The sequence below is a fragment of the Sinocyclocheilus anshuiensis genome, unplaced genomic scaffold (genome assembly GCF_001515605.1).
Source record: "Sinocyclocheilus anshuiensis isolate Anshui unplaced genomic scaffold, SAMN03320099.WGS_v1.1 scaffold463, whole genome shotgun sequence".
Lineage (NCBI taxonomy): Eukaryota > Metazoa > Chordata > Actinopteri > Cypriniformes > Cyprinidae > Sinocyclocheilus > Sinocyclocheilus anshuiensis.
Genome location: NW_015548220.1, coordinates 630,122 through 644,874, shown reverse-complemented (window position 1 = coordinate 644,874; position 14,753 = coordinate 630,122). Strand labels below are relative to the sequence as shown.

The 14,753-nt window shown below is 33.4% G+C and overlaps 1 protein-coding gene across 1 annotated transcript in view; it reads right to left on the bottom strand.

Annotated features, from left to right (window-relative positions):
- LOC107654179 (bis(5'-adenosyl)-triphosphatase-like) overlaps positions 1-14,753 on the bottom strand; it is a 284,575-nt gene that overhangs the window by 64,969 nt on the left and 204,853 nt on the right. Inside the window, 2 exon segments of the mRNA XM_016441151.1 lie at positions 504-572; positions 13,580-13,609. Of these exon segments, the coding sequence (XP_016296637.1) occupies positions 504-572; positions 13,580-13,609 (99 nt within the window).

Genomic DNA, 14,753 nt, shown 5'->3' with positions numbered 1-14,753 from the left:
TATATATATATATGACTGCCATTTACTTTAATAAATCCCGATATTTTGGCAGCCTATTTAGGGCACATTACACACATCATGATTTTGCTGGTGTCAATATACAGGTAAACACAACATAAAGTAGATTTTCAAATAACAAACATTACTGTGTGCCAAATTATTATTAGTTAAATTTAATTTGATTTGATTTGATTTAATTTTATTTATTTACTTAGTGCACACAATGAAAGAGATACATTGTTGTTTTTGACTTTGCCTTTCATTTTTAGTTAAAAAATATTTAAACTATTCATCAAAATATCTTCTTTTGCATCTCACAGAAAACAGAAACCCATACATGTTTGGAATTACATAATGTCTATTTTGGGGTGAGCTGTCCCTTTAAGAGCTAAACAATCAAAATTTCACTTGCATGGTGACAGTATATAGTTAATTGCACTGTCAGAATGTATGTGACAATATGTAGTACGTGAACTGGAACATGTAGGACACTTGAACCTCACCTCATCATAGATGCTGTCGTTCTTCTCAAAGTCTCCAGCCTTCCTCGGAAGCACGTGAACATGGACATGCTGTAATTACAAGAGGAACAGAGAAACGGTTAATTGAAAAACGTTCATTCAGCAAAGCTGAGGTCACTGTCAGAGAAAGTAAGGACAGGTACGCTCTACCACTTCACAGTCTTCTGGCAGCTTTTCAGTGTTAACTTCTCTTAAATCATGCAAGAGTTACTGTAAATTCCACGAAGTGTGCATCTGTAAACCTCTAAGACTACTTATTTTTAGGTTCTTAAAACTTAAACTGACTTTGTCAGATGTCCTCAACGAATTCCCTTCTGCAATATGCTCTCACAAACTTGGCCATCTGCACGGTTTGTTTGTAAAACTGTGCTTTCCTTGAAGGTAATTTGAGTCCCAGTAGAACACGGTCCGTTTTAATGAACAAAACATTTGGTTTTGTGTATTCAGTACCTACCTGTCAGCCTACTCTGCAGTCTTTTTATAATTTAATTTAATTTAATTTAATTTAATTTAATTTAATTTAATTTAATTTAATTTAATTTAATTTAATTTAATTTAATTTAATTTAATTTAATTTAATTTAATTTAATTTAATTTAATTTAATTTAATTTAATTTAATTTAATTTAATTTAATTTAATTTAATTTAATTTAATTTAATTTAATTTAATTTAATTTAATTTTAGGAGGGCTGGGTGCATTCTACTGGGCAACAATATGATGATTTTTTTTTGTCTAGATCTATACATTTATTTAGTAAAGTCATGTGGTGCAACCAACAACGTCAAGTAATGTAACCAATATAAAAAGGAAATTACATTATAGAAGGGACCCTTGCATACTGATAAGGTTAGTTAAGGTTGTAAAATGTCATGTGGTGCAACTCCCCAAAAACCTGATATTAAAGAAACATTAATTAATTAATGTATTTATTTATTTACTTACTTAAGTACTTACTTGATTATTTATTTATTGGCTTGCTTACATTTAAAAATATATTTAAAAACTTGTGAGCATGTGGTCTGGTTGTAAAATGTCAGGTTGTGCAGCTGCCTGTGCTATTAATTAAATATTGATTTATAACGTTTATTTAAAAAATACTTAACTTGAAAAATATATTTAAAAAAATGAAAACAATTTTGATGTGAACATTCACAAGTATTAACAGCAATTACTTTGTACTTGATGCTTACACCACATGACATTTTTAGAAACTGAGGCTCCTTAGAAAAACATGCTTCTACCAACATGTTTGTAAAACTCCCAAAAAAGACATACCTATACATACAATTCACTGCATTTTCCATCTGAAATTAACACTAGAGGCAGTAAAATGGCATCAACTTTTATTCCTTTTCACTCAAATTATGGTTAGGGGGCAAATAATTGAATAAAGATTCATTTTGTGTGACTCCATGCACAAAACTGTTATGACCTCAAAGCACTTTTGCCATAGTGCATGATTTGCAAACTAATGCATTTTGATGTTTCCATCACATAACCAGCTTCAAATGTAAATGTATTCAAATGTAGGGTTTAGTTTAGGTTGTATGTTATTTTCAAATTATTATACAGCAACACTCACTCATTTCATTTTCCTTCGCGAAACATGGTAGAAGCTTTTTGCGCAATTCTATCACAAAGGATTTTTCAAAGTCTTTCCCTACCACACAGAAACCTAAAAAAAAAAAAAATAAAGTTTAACATGGTATTATATTTAAAAACCTTTCCATTACTTATAAATTATATTATAAACTATCCAAATGTTTTCTCTATTTTCAATGTTACATTTGATGTTCAAAAATGTAAAGGAACTGGTTTCACTGGAATTTCTAGTCAAAAACTTGAGGTGTAAAAACAAAAGGTGGGAAAAAAGAGATGTAAAAATGTCGCAGTTCTTTGAAGTTCTCAGTAAAAGATATTTAGAAATCAAAGTTACACATCAAGAAAGTAAAATGGAGGCCTGTCACCATCCTCCCCCAGCAGTTTTGTAATGTGTGATCATTCACTATTAACGTATCAGAGTGTTCTGCGTGAAGACAAGTGACATGACAGTGTAATGTGGACAGCATACATAAAAACCTAGAAAAATAAAAGAGCAGGTGCACATAAGATGAGGATGATTGGTGTCTCCTTGAAAAAGTCACGTAAAGTTTAAACGGACATGATTTTATGTCAAAGCCTATTGTGATTACTTTGTCTAATCAGCAAGATCCTATCTTTAGCCCGTCATAAATCAAAACCACAGATAAACAAACAAACAATTTTACCATGTGCCATCCAAACCGTCACCGATTTAGTGTTTTTTGCACCGTGCTGAACTATACCAGGGTATAATAACCTAATTACAGTGCTTTTTAAATTCATTTTTCATTAGTCTGTTGTGATAAACAGCTCAGGCTTGGTGAATAAGTATTTATAAATGTTACAAACAAGATAACATGTTTGGAGGCATCTGCTTTGTTGCAATGCATTTTCTATTTAATGAGTGCATTTGCATAATGTCTGCATTATTAAACTAATCTACCTTGAGGAAAGTATGAAGAAACACAGCGCGCACACACACACACACACACACACACACACACACACACACATAAAACCATTTAATCAAGAAGACTTTTTAGAGGCCGCTTAGCATGGAGAAGGAAAGCTCAGTAGACCAGAGCGAGTTGCAAAGGGCCACCAACTGAATAGTGCAGAACATTGGAAGGATAAAATGGGCGATTTTAAGAGCAATGTGACAAGCTGCAGTGAAATACGGGCAAGACTTTGGGGTCAGAGTCTGGCATTTATTGTAAGTCATATTACATGATAAAGAATGTGGATTACCTTGTCATGGTTTTATTAGACTTGTTTCATCTTAAGTAACTGAGCATCAAAATTAAAGTAACAGAAAAATGTTACCCCAAATTTAAAATCTTGCCACCATTTACCTACCGTCATGCCATTCTAAAACACATTTAATTTGATTTATTTTTTATTTTTTGTGGATCACAAAACACAGTTTTTATCTAGGCCAATGCTCTCCGTATAATTGTAGTGAATGGGGACTGGAGCAGCGACACACACACACACACACACAAAAACAAACACTCTAAAAGCATCTGAAATTATGCATGTCCAGTATATGAAGTTTGAATACAGCATATGAAATGGAAGCTATGAGTTAAATTTAGCAGAGACTAATTTAAGTTTGGATTCAGAGAATCCATTTATATTTTTGATCAAATAAATGCAGCCTTGATGAGCATAAGAGACTTTAAAAAAAAACAAAAAAAACATTACAAATCTTACTGATCCCAAACTTTTGAAAGACAGTGTATAATGATTCAAGTATAAATAAATAAATCAAAAGATCAAAATTGTAAGTATAATTGATCATTTTGATAGAATGACAGCTCCAGTGCCCATTCAATTCCATTACAGGAAACTAAGCAGACAAGATATTCTTTAAACAAAACATAATGGATGGATGGATGGATGGATGGATGGATGAATGAATGAATGAATGAATGAATGAATGAATGAATGAATCAATGAATCAATGAATGAATCAATTAATCAATCAATCAATCAATCAATCAATCAAATAAATAAATAATCACTTTTTTTGTCAAATGGTGTGAATAAATAAAGTGTGTGTACTATGCCATTAAATGCTGCTGGATTGTGAATACCATAATATGCAACATTATAAAACAGACAGTTCAAGTTATGCTGAATATAGAATTGCTCAATATAGAATTCCAGCAGTAAATATTGCAACATGGTAACAGCTAAATTCTAGCACTCCACAGCATCCATAGAGAACACATTTTTGTTTGCATCTCAGGCACTATATCCTCAGGCAGACTCATAACGAATTTGCTTAAAAAAATGTTTCACTGAAAATGTGCATCCTTAAGGTTTTTTAATTTTTTTATAGCACCTATTTAAAAAATGCGCTATATTCTGCAATATATACTGTGAATATTCCTAATGACAACCTTTGGCCGTTTATTCTATTGTGAATAAGAAGTGTGTGTAATGGTATTAAATGTGAAAATCTTACAAGTTAATAAAACATAAAATTAAATAAAATGTGCAATTTTATTTTAACCTCATCTTTTGTTGTGCTTTAAAGAACAACACTCAATTTGATGTATTGACTAGTGTACTTAAAGGGATAATCCACCCAAATATTAAAATTTGATCAGGGCATCCAAGATGTAGGTGACTTTGTTTCTTCAGTAGAACACAAACGAAGATTTTTAACTCAAACCGTTGCAGTCTGTCAGTCTTATAATGGAAGTGAATGGGAATCACGGCTTTGAGAGTCAAAAAAACATACACAAACAAAACCAAATTAAACCCTGCGGCTCGTGACGATACATTGATGTGCAAAGACACAAAACGATCGGTCTGTGCAAGAAACTAAACAGTATTTACAGTATATAGTTAATGCACTTATAAGTCTGCGATTCGCCGTAAAGCAAGAAGAAGACGCGTCACGCGCCAGCTGAAGAAGAAGACGCAAACACGCTCAGGACAGTTCAGACATTGCAGTGCATCAGAGGTAAATAAAACTGAAAATACTGTTCAGTTTCTTGCACTGACCGATCGTTTCGTGTCATTACACATCAATGTATCGTCACGAGCCGCAGGGTTTAATTTGGTTTTGTTTGTGTATGTTTTTTTGACTCTTAAAGCCATGGTTCCCATTCACTTCCATTATAAGACTGACAGACTGCAACGGTTTGAGTTAAAAATCTTCGTTTGTGTTCTACTGAAGAAACAAAGTCACCTACATCTTGGATGCCCTGGGGGTAAGCAAATAAACATCAAATTTCAATTTTTGGATGAACTATCCCTTTAAGCACATTTAAAGTACTTGATTATAATTGTAACTGGAGTATTACATTTAAACTATGATATATTGTATTATTACAGTTAACATTTTTTGTTATGTACTAAAATGCAACTTGATCATTACAATACAATTTCAGAGGTTTTTATCCTCTCACAAATCATCAAGTTTTCAGAAAGACTACCTTTCTTCATGCTTGATTTCCACAAATAAAAAAAAAATAAAAAATCTGCTGCTGCAACCAACTTCTACTGGAGTAAAAAGTGCCCACTCTTCTAATTAAAACAGATGTCTTTTAATTAGCTTCTGACGATGAACAAATGTGCAAAACAGCCACACTGCTATGTATACTGTTTAGGTTAAATCCAGTCAGACAAGTAGACAAATGTATTTTGTCATCAGTAGCTGGCCTCCGATTAAGACATAGGAGGTCAAAAGCAACAGAGGCTCACAGCCCAAACTACGTATTAGAGGAACAGATATATTTCCCAGAGTCATCCACCAGCATTACATTGGCTCAAAATTTAGTATACTGCCTTGCTGGAAAGCATTTTAGGCCATTATAGGCATGCTGTCAACACAAATACCATCTCAAAATTATAGGTATTGAAATTGTGATGCCTTCTAATATACCTCATTTTTGCCAAAATGTAAGGCAATCTCAGAAAACACTGCAAAGAGTTCAGTCAAAAAAAAAAAAAAATAATAAAATAAATTGTGAGTGCAGAGTGTGGCTCTGCCAGTTAATTTTAGGGGTTTAGGAACAGATTGTAAAACCGGTGGCATAAATGTGAACATTACAAACATATCCAGACAACAAAACAAGCTGAGGCCTGTTGAAATGTTGAAAACAGTTGCCAGGCATATTCAATTTAATATGCATTTGTGTGTGTGTGTGTGTGTGTGTGTGTGTGTGTGTGTGTGTGTGTGTGTGTGTGCGTGTGTGCAACATTGACTGAATGAATGAATTATTATTATTAGTAGTAGTAGTATAAGAAGAGCAGCACTATGGAAGCCTGTTTCCGCCAAGGAATAAATAAATTAAACAGGTAATTGTGATTTTTTTTATTTTTTTTTATCTCACTATTCTGACTTTTTTTAGGAATTGCAAGGTATAAGCTCAGAATTGTGAGGGGGGAAAAAGTCAGAACTATGAGATAAAAATTCACTATTTTATTTTATTATTTTATTTTATTATTGTATTGTATTGTATTGTACTGTATTGCATAACATTCTGCATTTGGTAAGGCTGCAGGAGAGTGGCTATTTGATCAATGTAATTGCAATAATAACAAGACCTCTGGTTAGGTGTGTGTACACAACCAAGCTACAATCACACAGTGGGATACATTTTGTGGGTATGTTTTCTCATGTAGCACAACAGGATAATGATTAAAAACAGGAACACAGCATGTGTCATCTATCAGTCCATAATAACCAGCACGTTGATCAAAAATATCTCGGTACTGTCTGTTGGTACATCATAATGGACCTATACTAGGATTAGAAAAGCAAACAACACTTCAGAACCAAAAATCCTTGGAACATGGACATCCTCGCTCACAAATGATGATGGAACAAGTTAGAAATCCATCATAAATGGCAAGCCGTTGTTCAGAACAGTCCAAGCACAACTCAGTTATGCTGGTAATGATGAATATGCTCAGGAGTTTTTAACTCAGAACCATCATGCACTGCAGGCAAGATAAATAACCATCCGAAGCAAGACAAATTACTAAATTCCTAAATCACTCCCCAGTTTTCTGTTAGATAGAGTATACAGAAACCCAATTTCACCATATGAATACTTAGATCCATCTTCTGTCTTCATATAGCTCCAGGCAGAGAGGTTAGTAAAAATGTATTTGTTTCTATAGAGTGCTGCTCCTTTATTCAATCATAGATCCATTTTTTATTTTTTTATTTTTTTGTACTGCCGGCATCGAGCACCTGATTGCAATAATGTGAGTGATGAATGGACCCAATGCTTTAGCATAGCAGATGTGCTATATGCAAGCCATAATCTGTTTTCATAAAAGAACTAGGCAAAGTTCTAATTTTGAGTAACTCCATGTTGGAAATTAGTTTATAAATTATGGAAAGTGTGCTACTTGGTTTTGAGGTACACAGATACGTACTGTGTTTTTAATAAGGACTGACTTTAGCTGTGTCCACACTCACTTCCTGCTACCCATATAATGTAGTCTGTTACATAAGGTTTGCCTGAATTTTAGTGAACAATTATATTCCCTATAGCCTCCATTTCACAGTTTTATACCCATAATGCATTATGGTTTATAGTGTATAAATGTTGTACATCTCGCTGAACAGTATGTTGTCCATAATCCAATGTGGAGAGGAGCTAAATAAGAACCAACTAAACAAATAAATATAAACAGGACAAAGTTCGCAGTTTCCTTTGTTCCTGCAGTCTTTATTTGCACATGAGCTATTCTACACTTTTAAATGCTAAAAACTGATATATAATAAACTTATTAAAAAATAGCAACCCAAAAAATATTCAACGAGTAACGATGAATTGATTTATACACACTATTGGTCAAAGGTTTGGAATAATTATGATTTTTTTTTTGTATTATTATTTTACATGATTAAAAAAGTAAATAATGTAATATTGTGATTTTATTTCTATTTTAATATATATTTTTTAATTAATTCCTGTGATGCAAAGCTGAATTTTCAGCATCATTACTTCAGTCTTCACTGTCACATGATCCTTCAGAAATCATGCTGTTCTTCTGAACCTTCTATTTATCAATGAATTCAGAAAAAAATAAAATAAAATCATCCATGTTTGGGGGGAAAACAATCTGAAATCCATTTCTCTTTGATCACTTTTGTATTGACAATCTACAGCATCTTATTGCGAGCACACATCAGCTGAAAGATAGCATGAGTTATTAAATTGGCAAATAAAATTAATGATTAAAAGAGTCTCCACAGGGAGCACTTGCAATCGTTTTTTACGCCATTTTACACAAGTTCTGTTTGGGGGCATTTTTTTCAAGGCGCATCAAATCAGCCTCTAAACTGTCCTGACTGCGAGACTTTGGGGCAATCAATAATTCATGGGGCTTATTTTATACATGATTTAGAAACTGGCCAGGCAAGATGGCCGCTGGCCTCTGCACTGAATTAAAATCCTGACTGTCTGCTTCAAATGAACCATCTTCATCCCAGATCGACTGTAACAGGCAGACTTAACCACGCAAAGAGCTCAGAAAACCTACCAACGAACGAACCAACCTGAATTCCATTCTGCAGTGGCGTTGTGGCCAGAGGTAGTGATTTAGAGCGGGTCTTTGGTGGTGGGCTGGAACTCGAGCATTGCCATTAATCGAATGACAGCAATGCTGTTTTTCTCTGCTGGGGAGGATTGATGTTCCCAGCATGCTGTGTGGAGCTAATGAGCATGAGGGAGATGAGACGGAGGGGAAAAGCAACATTAACAACACCAACAAATAGACAAGGAGCACCAACAGCTTCCAAACCCATCCATTAAGCACTAGTGAATATTTATGGTGCTGCCCAACATCTTTTCCCCTGTTTTTGCTCTTTTATTCCCCATTTTTGTGCTTAAAAACAGTCTTTCCAAACCAACGGAATTTAGAATTGTATGGCAAAACTCTCAATGAAAATAAACTCGTAACATGTAAAATCTACAATAACTAAAAAAATTATGGATGGATGGCTGAATAATTATTATTATATAATAATTATATGAATTCTGAGGGAATGTTTACTCAGTGTCAAGGGTCTAAGTGTTGCCAATTCTGTTTACACAAACCCATCCTGCTGAGTCATGTGACCTTGAGTAAACCAATAATGACTTCAGTCATGCCAATTTGCACAGATGAATGTGGGTAAGTGAGAAGATCAAGGAAATGTAATTAGCATGTTGTTGTTGTTTCCTTTTCCTGTAAATATTTATTTTCCCTGAAATATAGCTTATTCTACTTTGTAATATGTGTTCTGTCAGAATTCTTCTGAATGTCTTTTTATTTATTTTTTTACCCATAATGTCTGTTTTTGTTTTGGACTGTTTGATTCCACCCAATGCCAATTTACCCAATAGAATTTCAACACCCCAGGTTGCCAGTTGGTGGAAAACACAGCATATCGCAGCCATAAAAGCTTTACAACTAATTGGGTCAGAGATCGCAGATTCTACCCAACCTAAAAATCCTCAGTATCCATCTAAAACTCTATGACGGATAAATCAACTCATCAACTTACAGTGTGGCTAATCGCCTTCTATTGTCAATTAAGCTCGTTCCTGTTGCGTGTCGTCAATCTGGCAACCCACATGAGTGTCGAGTCAGAGGAGGAGACAGTGGAAGAAAATATTATCTCCAATATATTGAATATGGATTGTAGTACCCATTTCAACCGCTAGCTGTCAATATTACATATTGCACATTTACGTTTATTTTTCTTAATGCACTAGCAAAATTATTTTATTACATTTTTGCTAAAAACAAAAGTTAAGTCATAATGAGTCACTTTCATTGTGTGAAAACAATCAGTTTGAACACTAAATAACTATTTCAATAGAAGAAAGAAAGCCATACAGGTTTCGAAAGACATTAATTGATGATGGAAATGGGGGTGAATGCTTGAATATCAAATAGGAATCCACACGATCAACAGTTTTGCACGAGGGCGAAAAATTTCCCCACACAGATTTTGCATCGGGTTCAGTTGGTCATGTGACTTTGTCTCATTGATGAACAGAAAGCTGATTGGTTTGATAATAACTTCTGTGTGAGCAGTGCTTCATACATTGCTACACTGCTGTTAACAGACAATGGAACTCGACATTTTGACAAAATTTCCCTAATGTGCACCTTAGCTAATATAAGCTATCTAAATCATTTTCTAGGACACACAAGCAGTTACAATAAATCCTCACCGGGTGGCATCTGAAGGGACTTTTCTGGGGTTTGTTGCTGTAACTTTCCCTGTGTAAATAAAACCTCAACCTTACATTGTCAGCCTGTAATGATTATAGTTGCTGTGATAATAGTCTTCAGTGGCCAACCCATACTGCAAAACCTGACCTCTAATCGAGAACACTAGGCTCTTAGTCATAACAAATACTGATGAATATCACTGTAAATACAAACCTGCACTTATAAATGGATGCCTATCAGTGAAGTGCTATGATATTGACTTAAACCTGCTTGTTAAGGAGGAGAAATTCTAACAGCTCTTTTATTTTCTGAAGAGCTGGTGCTCAGACTGAGGACAACATGCCACTTATTTATTTTAAGACCCCTATAATAACATTCAAATGAAAAGCCATTTTTGGCTGTGATTGAAGTGACAATTTTCAAAAAAAGAAATGTGAAAGATGTTTTTAACAGAGAAGAGACGCTGATGGAGTTTCTATCTTTGATTGTGATTTTTAAGCCAACTAATTGGCTCAAAGTGACTTGCTCTACTGTTCAAAGGAGAAAGTGTTGCTCATGTTCCAGAATCCAACGAGAGACATTGGAGTTATGTCAAGAGGCATTGGAATTCAGTCCAGTCCCACCGCAATTAACATAATTAACACTACTGCCATTTTAATACAGCTCCACACCTCAGGCCACAACCAGACTGCTCTCGTGGAAGCTGCTATACATGCATAATTAATACGCCTTACCACATGCAATTAAATATGACTTCACACATGAAAGACAATGTAACTGATGTATTCAATTAGATAATGTGCACAAACTAGTACAGCAAATGTGGAAAGGCCACAAAAATCACTCAAAATCACCAGCAGAGCTTTTCGGGCTGTATGGGGACAGACAAAAGGTCATTTGTTTTGTTCTTAAAAAAAACGTCCCTGGAGTTACTGTGCATGACTCAGTGCGCATTATTAATTGTGAAAAGTCTGTCTTTGTAATATTGTTTGTTACTTTATTTTTCAGCCCTACAAAAATGTCCCATCTTACTTTTTTGTTGTTGTTGTTGAATATTTCACTCAGAATAAATGGAAGTAAATTAGTTGAAAAAACTATTGATTTACTTTAACTTTATACTGAACATAAAGAGACTGTAGTAGGCTACTTTACCAATACGAGCTTTTCTGAAGATTTTATACAAAATTGCATCTAAAACAGTTTACTGGCATATTAAAAGTGATAATGTCAGTATATTATGTAATATTTTTGAGTTATAGTATTTTTTTAATAGCACAGCTATGTCATAATTATTCAACCCCCCTTGTTGCCCATGTATGCCCTAAGTTGAGTAGCAATTATGGCAACGTCAACAGAGATCTCACAAAAGTTAAAGAGAAGAATTAGTTGTATTACCTTAGAAAGTCTAAGGCTACGTCAAGATTCGCAAGACACTAACAGTTCCTAGAGACACAGCTGGCAGCCTTATTCCTAAGCTTAAAATGTGTTGTAATGGAAAAAAAAAATAAATAAAAAATCTTTGAGGGTTAAGAAAAAAAACACAATATCATAAAATGTTTGAACAGAGCAACTAAAAAAAAAAAACTGCAGTGTACTGCCAAAGACTTGCAGGATGCCCTGATGAAAGGAGGAAATGTCATTTCAATGCAGAGTATAAGAACAATACGAAAAACACTAATTAAGCATTACCTTCTTGTTGCCAAATGTCACTCTTGACCAAGAAGAACATAAAAGAACAGCTTGAATATGATAAAAAATAATTTGGGTAGACCTGTGGAGTTCTGGAAGAATGTTTTATGGAGTGATGTGACCAAACTGGAACTTTTGGACCCATGGATCAGTGGTATGTCTGGTGCAAAAAAGGCAAAGCTTATAAACAGAAGAACACGAAATCTCCATGGTCAAACTTGGAGGTGGAGCAGTCCTGTTATGGGGGGTGTTTTACTGCTGCAGGAAGTGGAAATCTTTGACTGTATAGAGCATCATGAATTCTTAGGAAGTATCAGGCCATTTTGGCAAGAATTGTGATGCCTTCGGTGCAGAGACTGAAGCTTGATGATTAATGGACTTTCCTGCAGGACAGCCATCCCAAAGTATACATCCAAATCTACTTATGCTTGGCTCAGGGGTCAGTGGTAGAATGTTCTTGAGTGGCCTGTTCAGTCTCCAGATTTAATTCTCATTGAAAATATTTGTTGGAATCTGAAGAAAGCAGTGGCAATGTGAAAACCAAAGATTATCAGTGATCTGAAAGCTTTTTTCAGGCGAGGAATGGGCCAAGACTGCAGTAGAGAGGTGACAGGAGCTTCTAAGCACTTATAGGCAGTGTTTATTGGAGGTTACAAAGAATAAAAGATGCTGCACCAAATTTAACTCTTGGGGGTTGAATAATTTTGAACATAAATGTTTAGAGCCATTTTTTTTTTTTTTTTTCCTCAACTTTACGTTCTCAGAATCACTTAAATGTGTATTAAGAAACTTTCTCTAATAGTTCACTGATGCCTTTGTTGAAATGTTTTAAAAAAAAATTTGTTCTGGGCAGCAAAATGTATTGCAGGTCAAGGGGGTTGAATAATTTTGATTGTAACTGTATATAACCATCTGTATTCACTAGTAGAATAACTATTTATATGTATATTATATATAGAGAATATTACATTTAATATTACATATACATACATAGTTTATTATCGTATAACTAAATGAACTAAATCTACAACTAAAACCATAATATCATTTTAATTACTTTAAATAAAATAAACATTAACTGAGATAAAACAAAATCAAACTGTTTAATTTATTAAACATTATTACATTTTATTTCATTTTTGTTTAGTTAGAGTTCAAGTGCAAACGTAACTAAAATTAAAACAATTAAAAAATAAAACTATATAAACAACAGGTTTGTTTAAATAAAAATTATAAAAATACACAACGAAATGACTACAACTTTAACTAAAATGAAAACAAAACAAAAAAATTAATAAAATATAATTCAAAATATATATTAAGAAAGCATTTGAAAGCACACACTGGATAAAAGGACATCCAAATGAGATCGCCACACTTCACTAGTGGCCAAATAACTTTCTGAACATGCATTCAGCCGTCATATGCCCACAAGATATGGACAAAGCATTTTAAACCAGACACATGCATAATTGACATGCTCAAAGGGTTTAGGACTGTAAATGAAATACAATTATTATTTAATACGAGATAAGTGTGACAGAAGCCTCATGATAAATTTAGAGGGAGTGCTTATTAAGACCCTACCTTCACCGTCTGTCCTGCCTCAGGTCCGTCCTATTGGGAACAGAAGCAGATAATTAGTTGGGAATTTAGGAATACCTCTGTCAATAATTCAGTAGCATTTTAATTTCAAATGAATCGCTGCACTTTCACGTGACCATGTGAATGTCAAGGTGTTTTTTTTTTCTCACACCTTTTTTTTCTGCTTTTGAGCAAAGAGATACTTAAATTATACTTTAAATTCAGATATGCACAATTGTTAGGATTAAAGATTTTTCAGAAGTACAAATGATGTGAATATGCTTTGAATATAAATAAATAATAAATAAATTAAATAATAACAGTAGTAATGTATTATTATAGAACATATATACACTGTACTATAATATATGCTGAATTAAAGTATACATATAATTTAGCATTAAATGTCATGCAAATTTAAAAAAGCACTGAAGAATAATTATATTTTAATAATTTATTTTAACATTACTTTCTACATGGCAAAAATGTGACATACCAATTGCTTTGGAGGTCTTACACAAGTGCAAATAAAATGTAAAAAATGTTGATACTTATTTAGTATTGTCTTATTTTTCATTTCCACATGAAAATTAAACACCTCAGATGCATCACCTTTTTGGAAAGAGAGTTTTATCTGTAGAACAGCCTTTCACAATTTCATGAAAGCAAGTAAATCTAACTTCATATCAACTCCTGCAGCAAAGGATATTGATTACTTTCTTTTGTCTGATAAATTAAATGATTTTCTTCTGTTGGATTGTGTTTTGAAATAGGTAACTATTTGAAATTAGCATACAAAATGTATCTGTTACAGTGACATATTGAGCAGGAAAGAAACTGCACTTTTTTTTTCTTTTCTTTTTTTTTTTTCATTTCATAAGTCATAAGTCATTCATAAATAGACTTCAACAATTATACTTGTCATTTTTTAATAGCTGTAAGAAACAGTGTCCAAAAAAGTTTATGAATGCCACTGCATTATACATTAAACCACTATTTAACCAAATATGAAACCAAGTGCCATTTATTTTAGGATGTAAAGTCTGACATATGAAATAATAGTCAGTTTACATATGTGTTTTTTGCTGAGTATCATATTTGATATATCAGGCTTTTATGGCTCATATAGTATGATGTATCAAGAATATGGACCTTATAGTCAAAGATTTATTTCGAA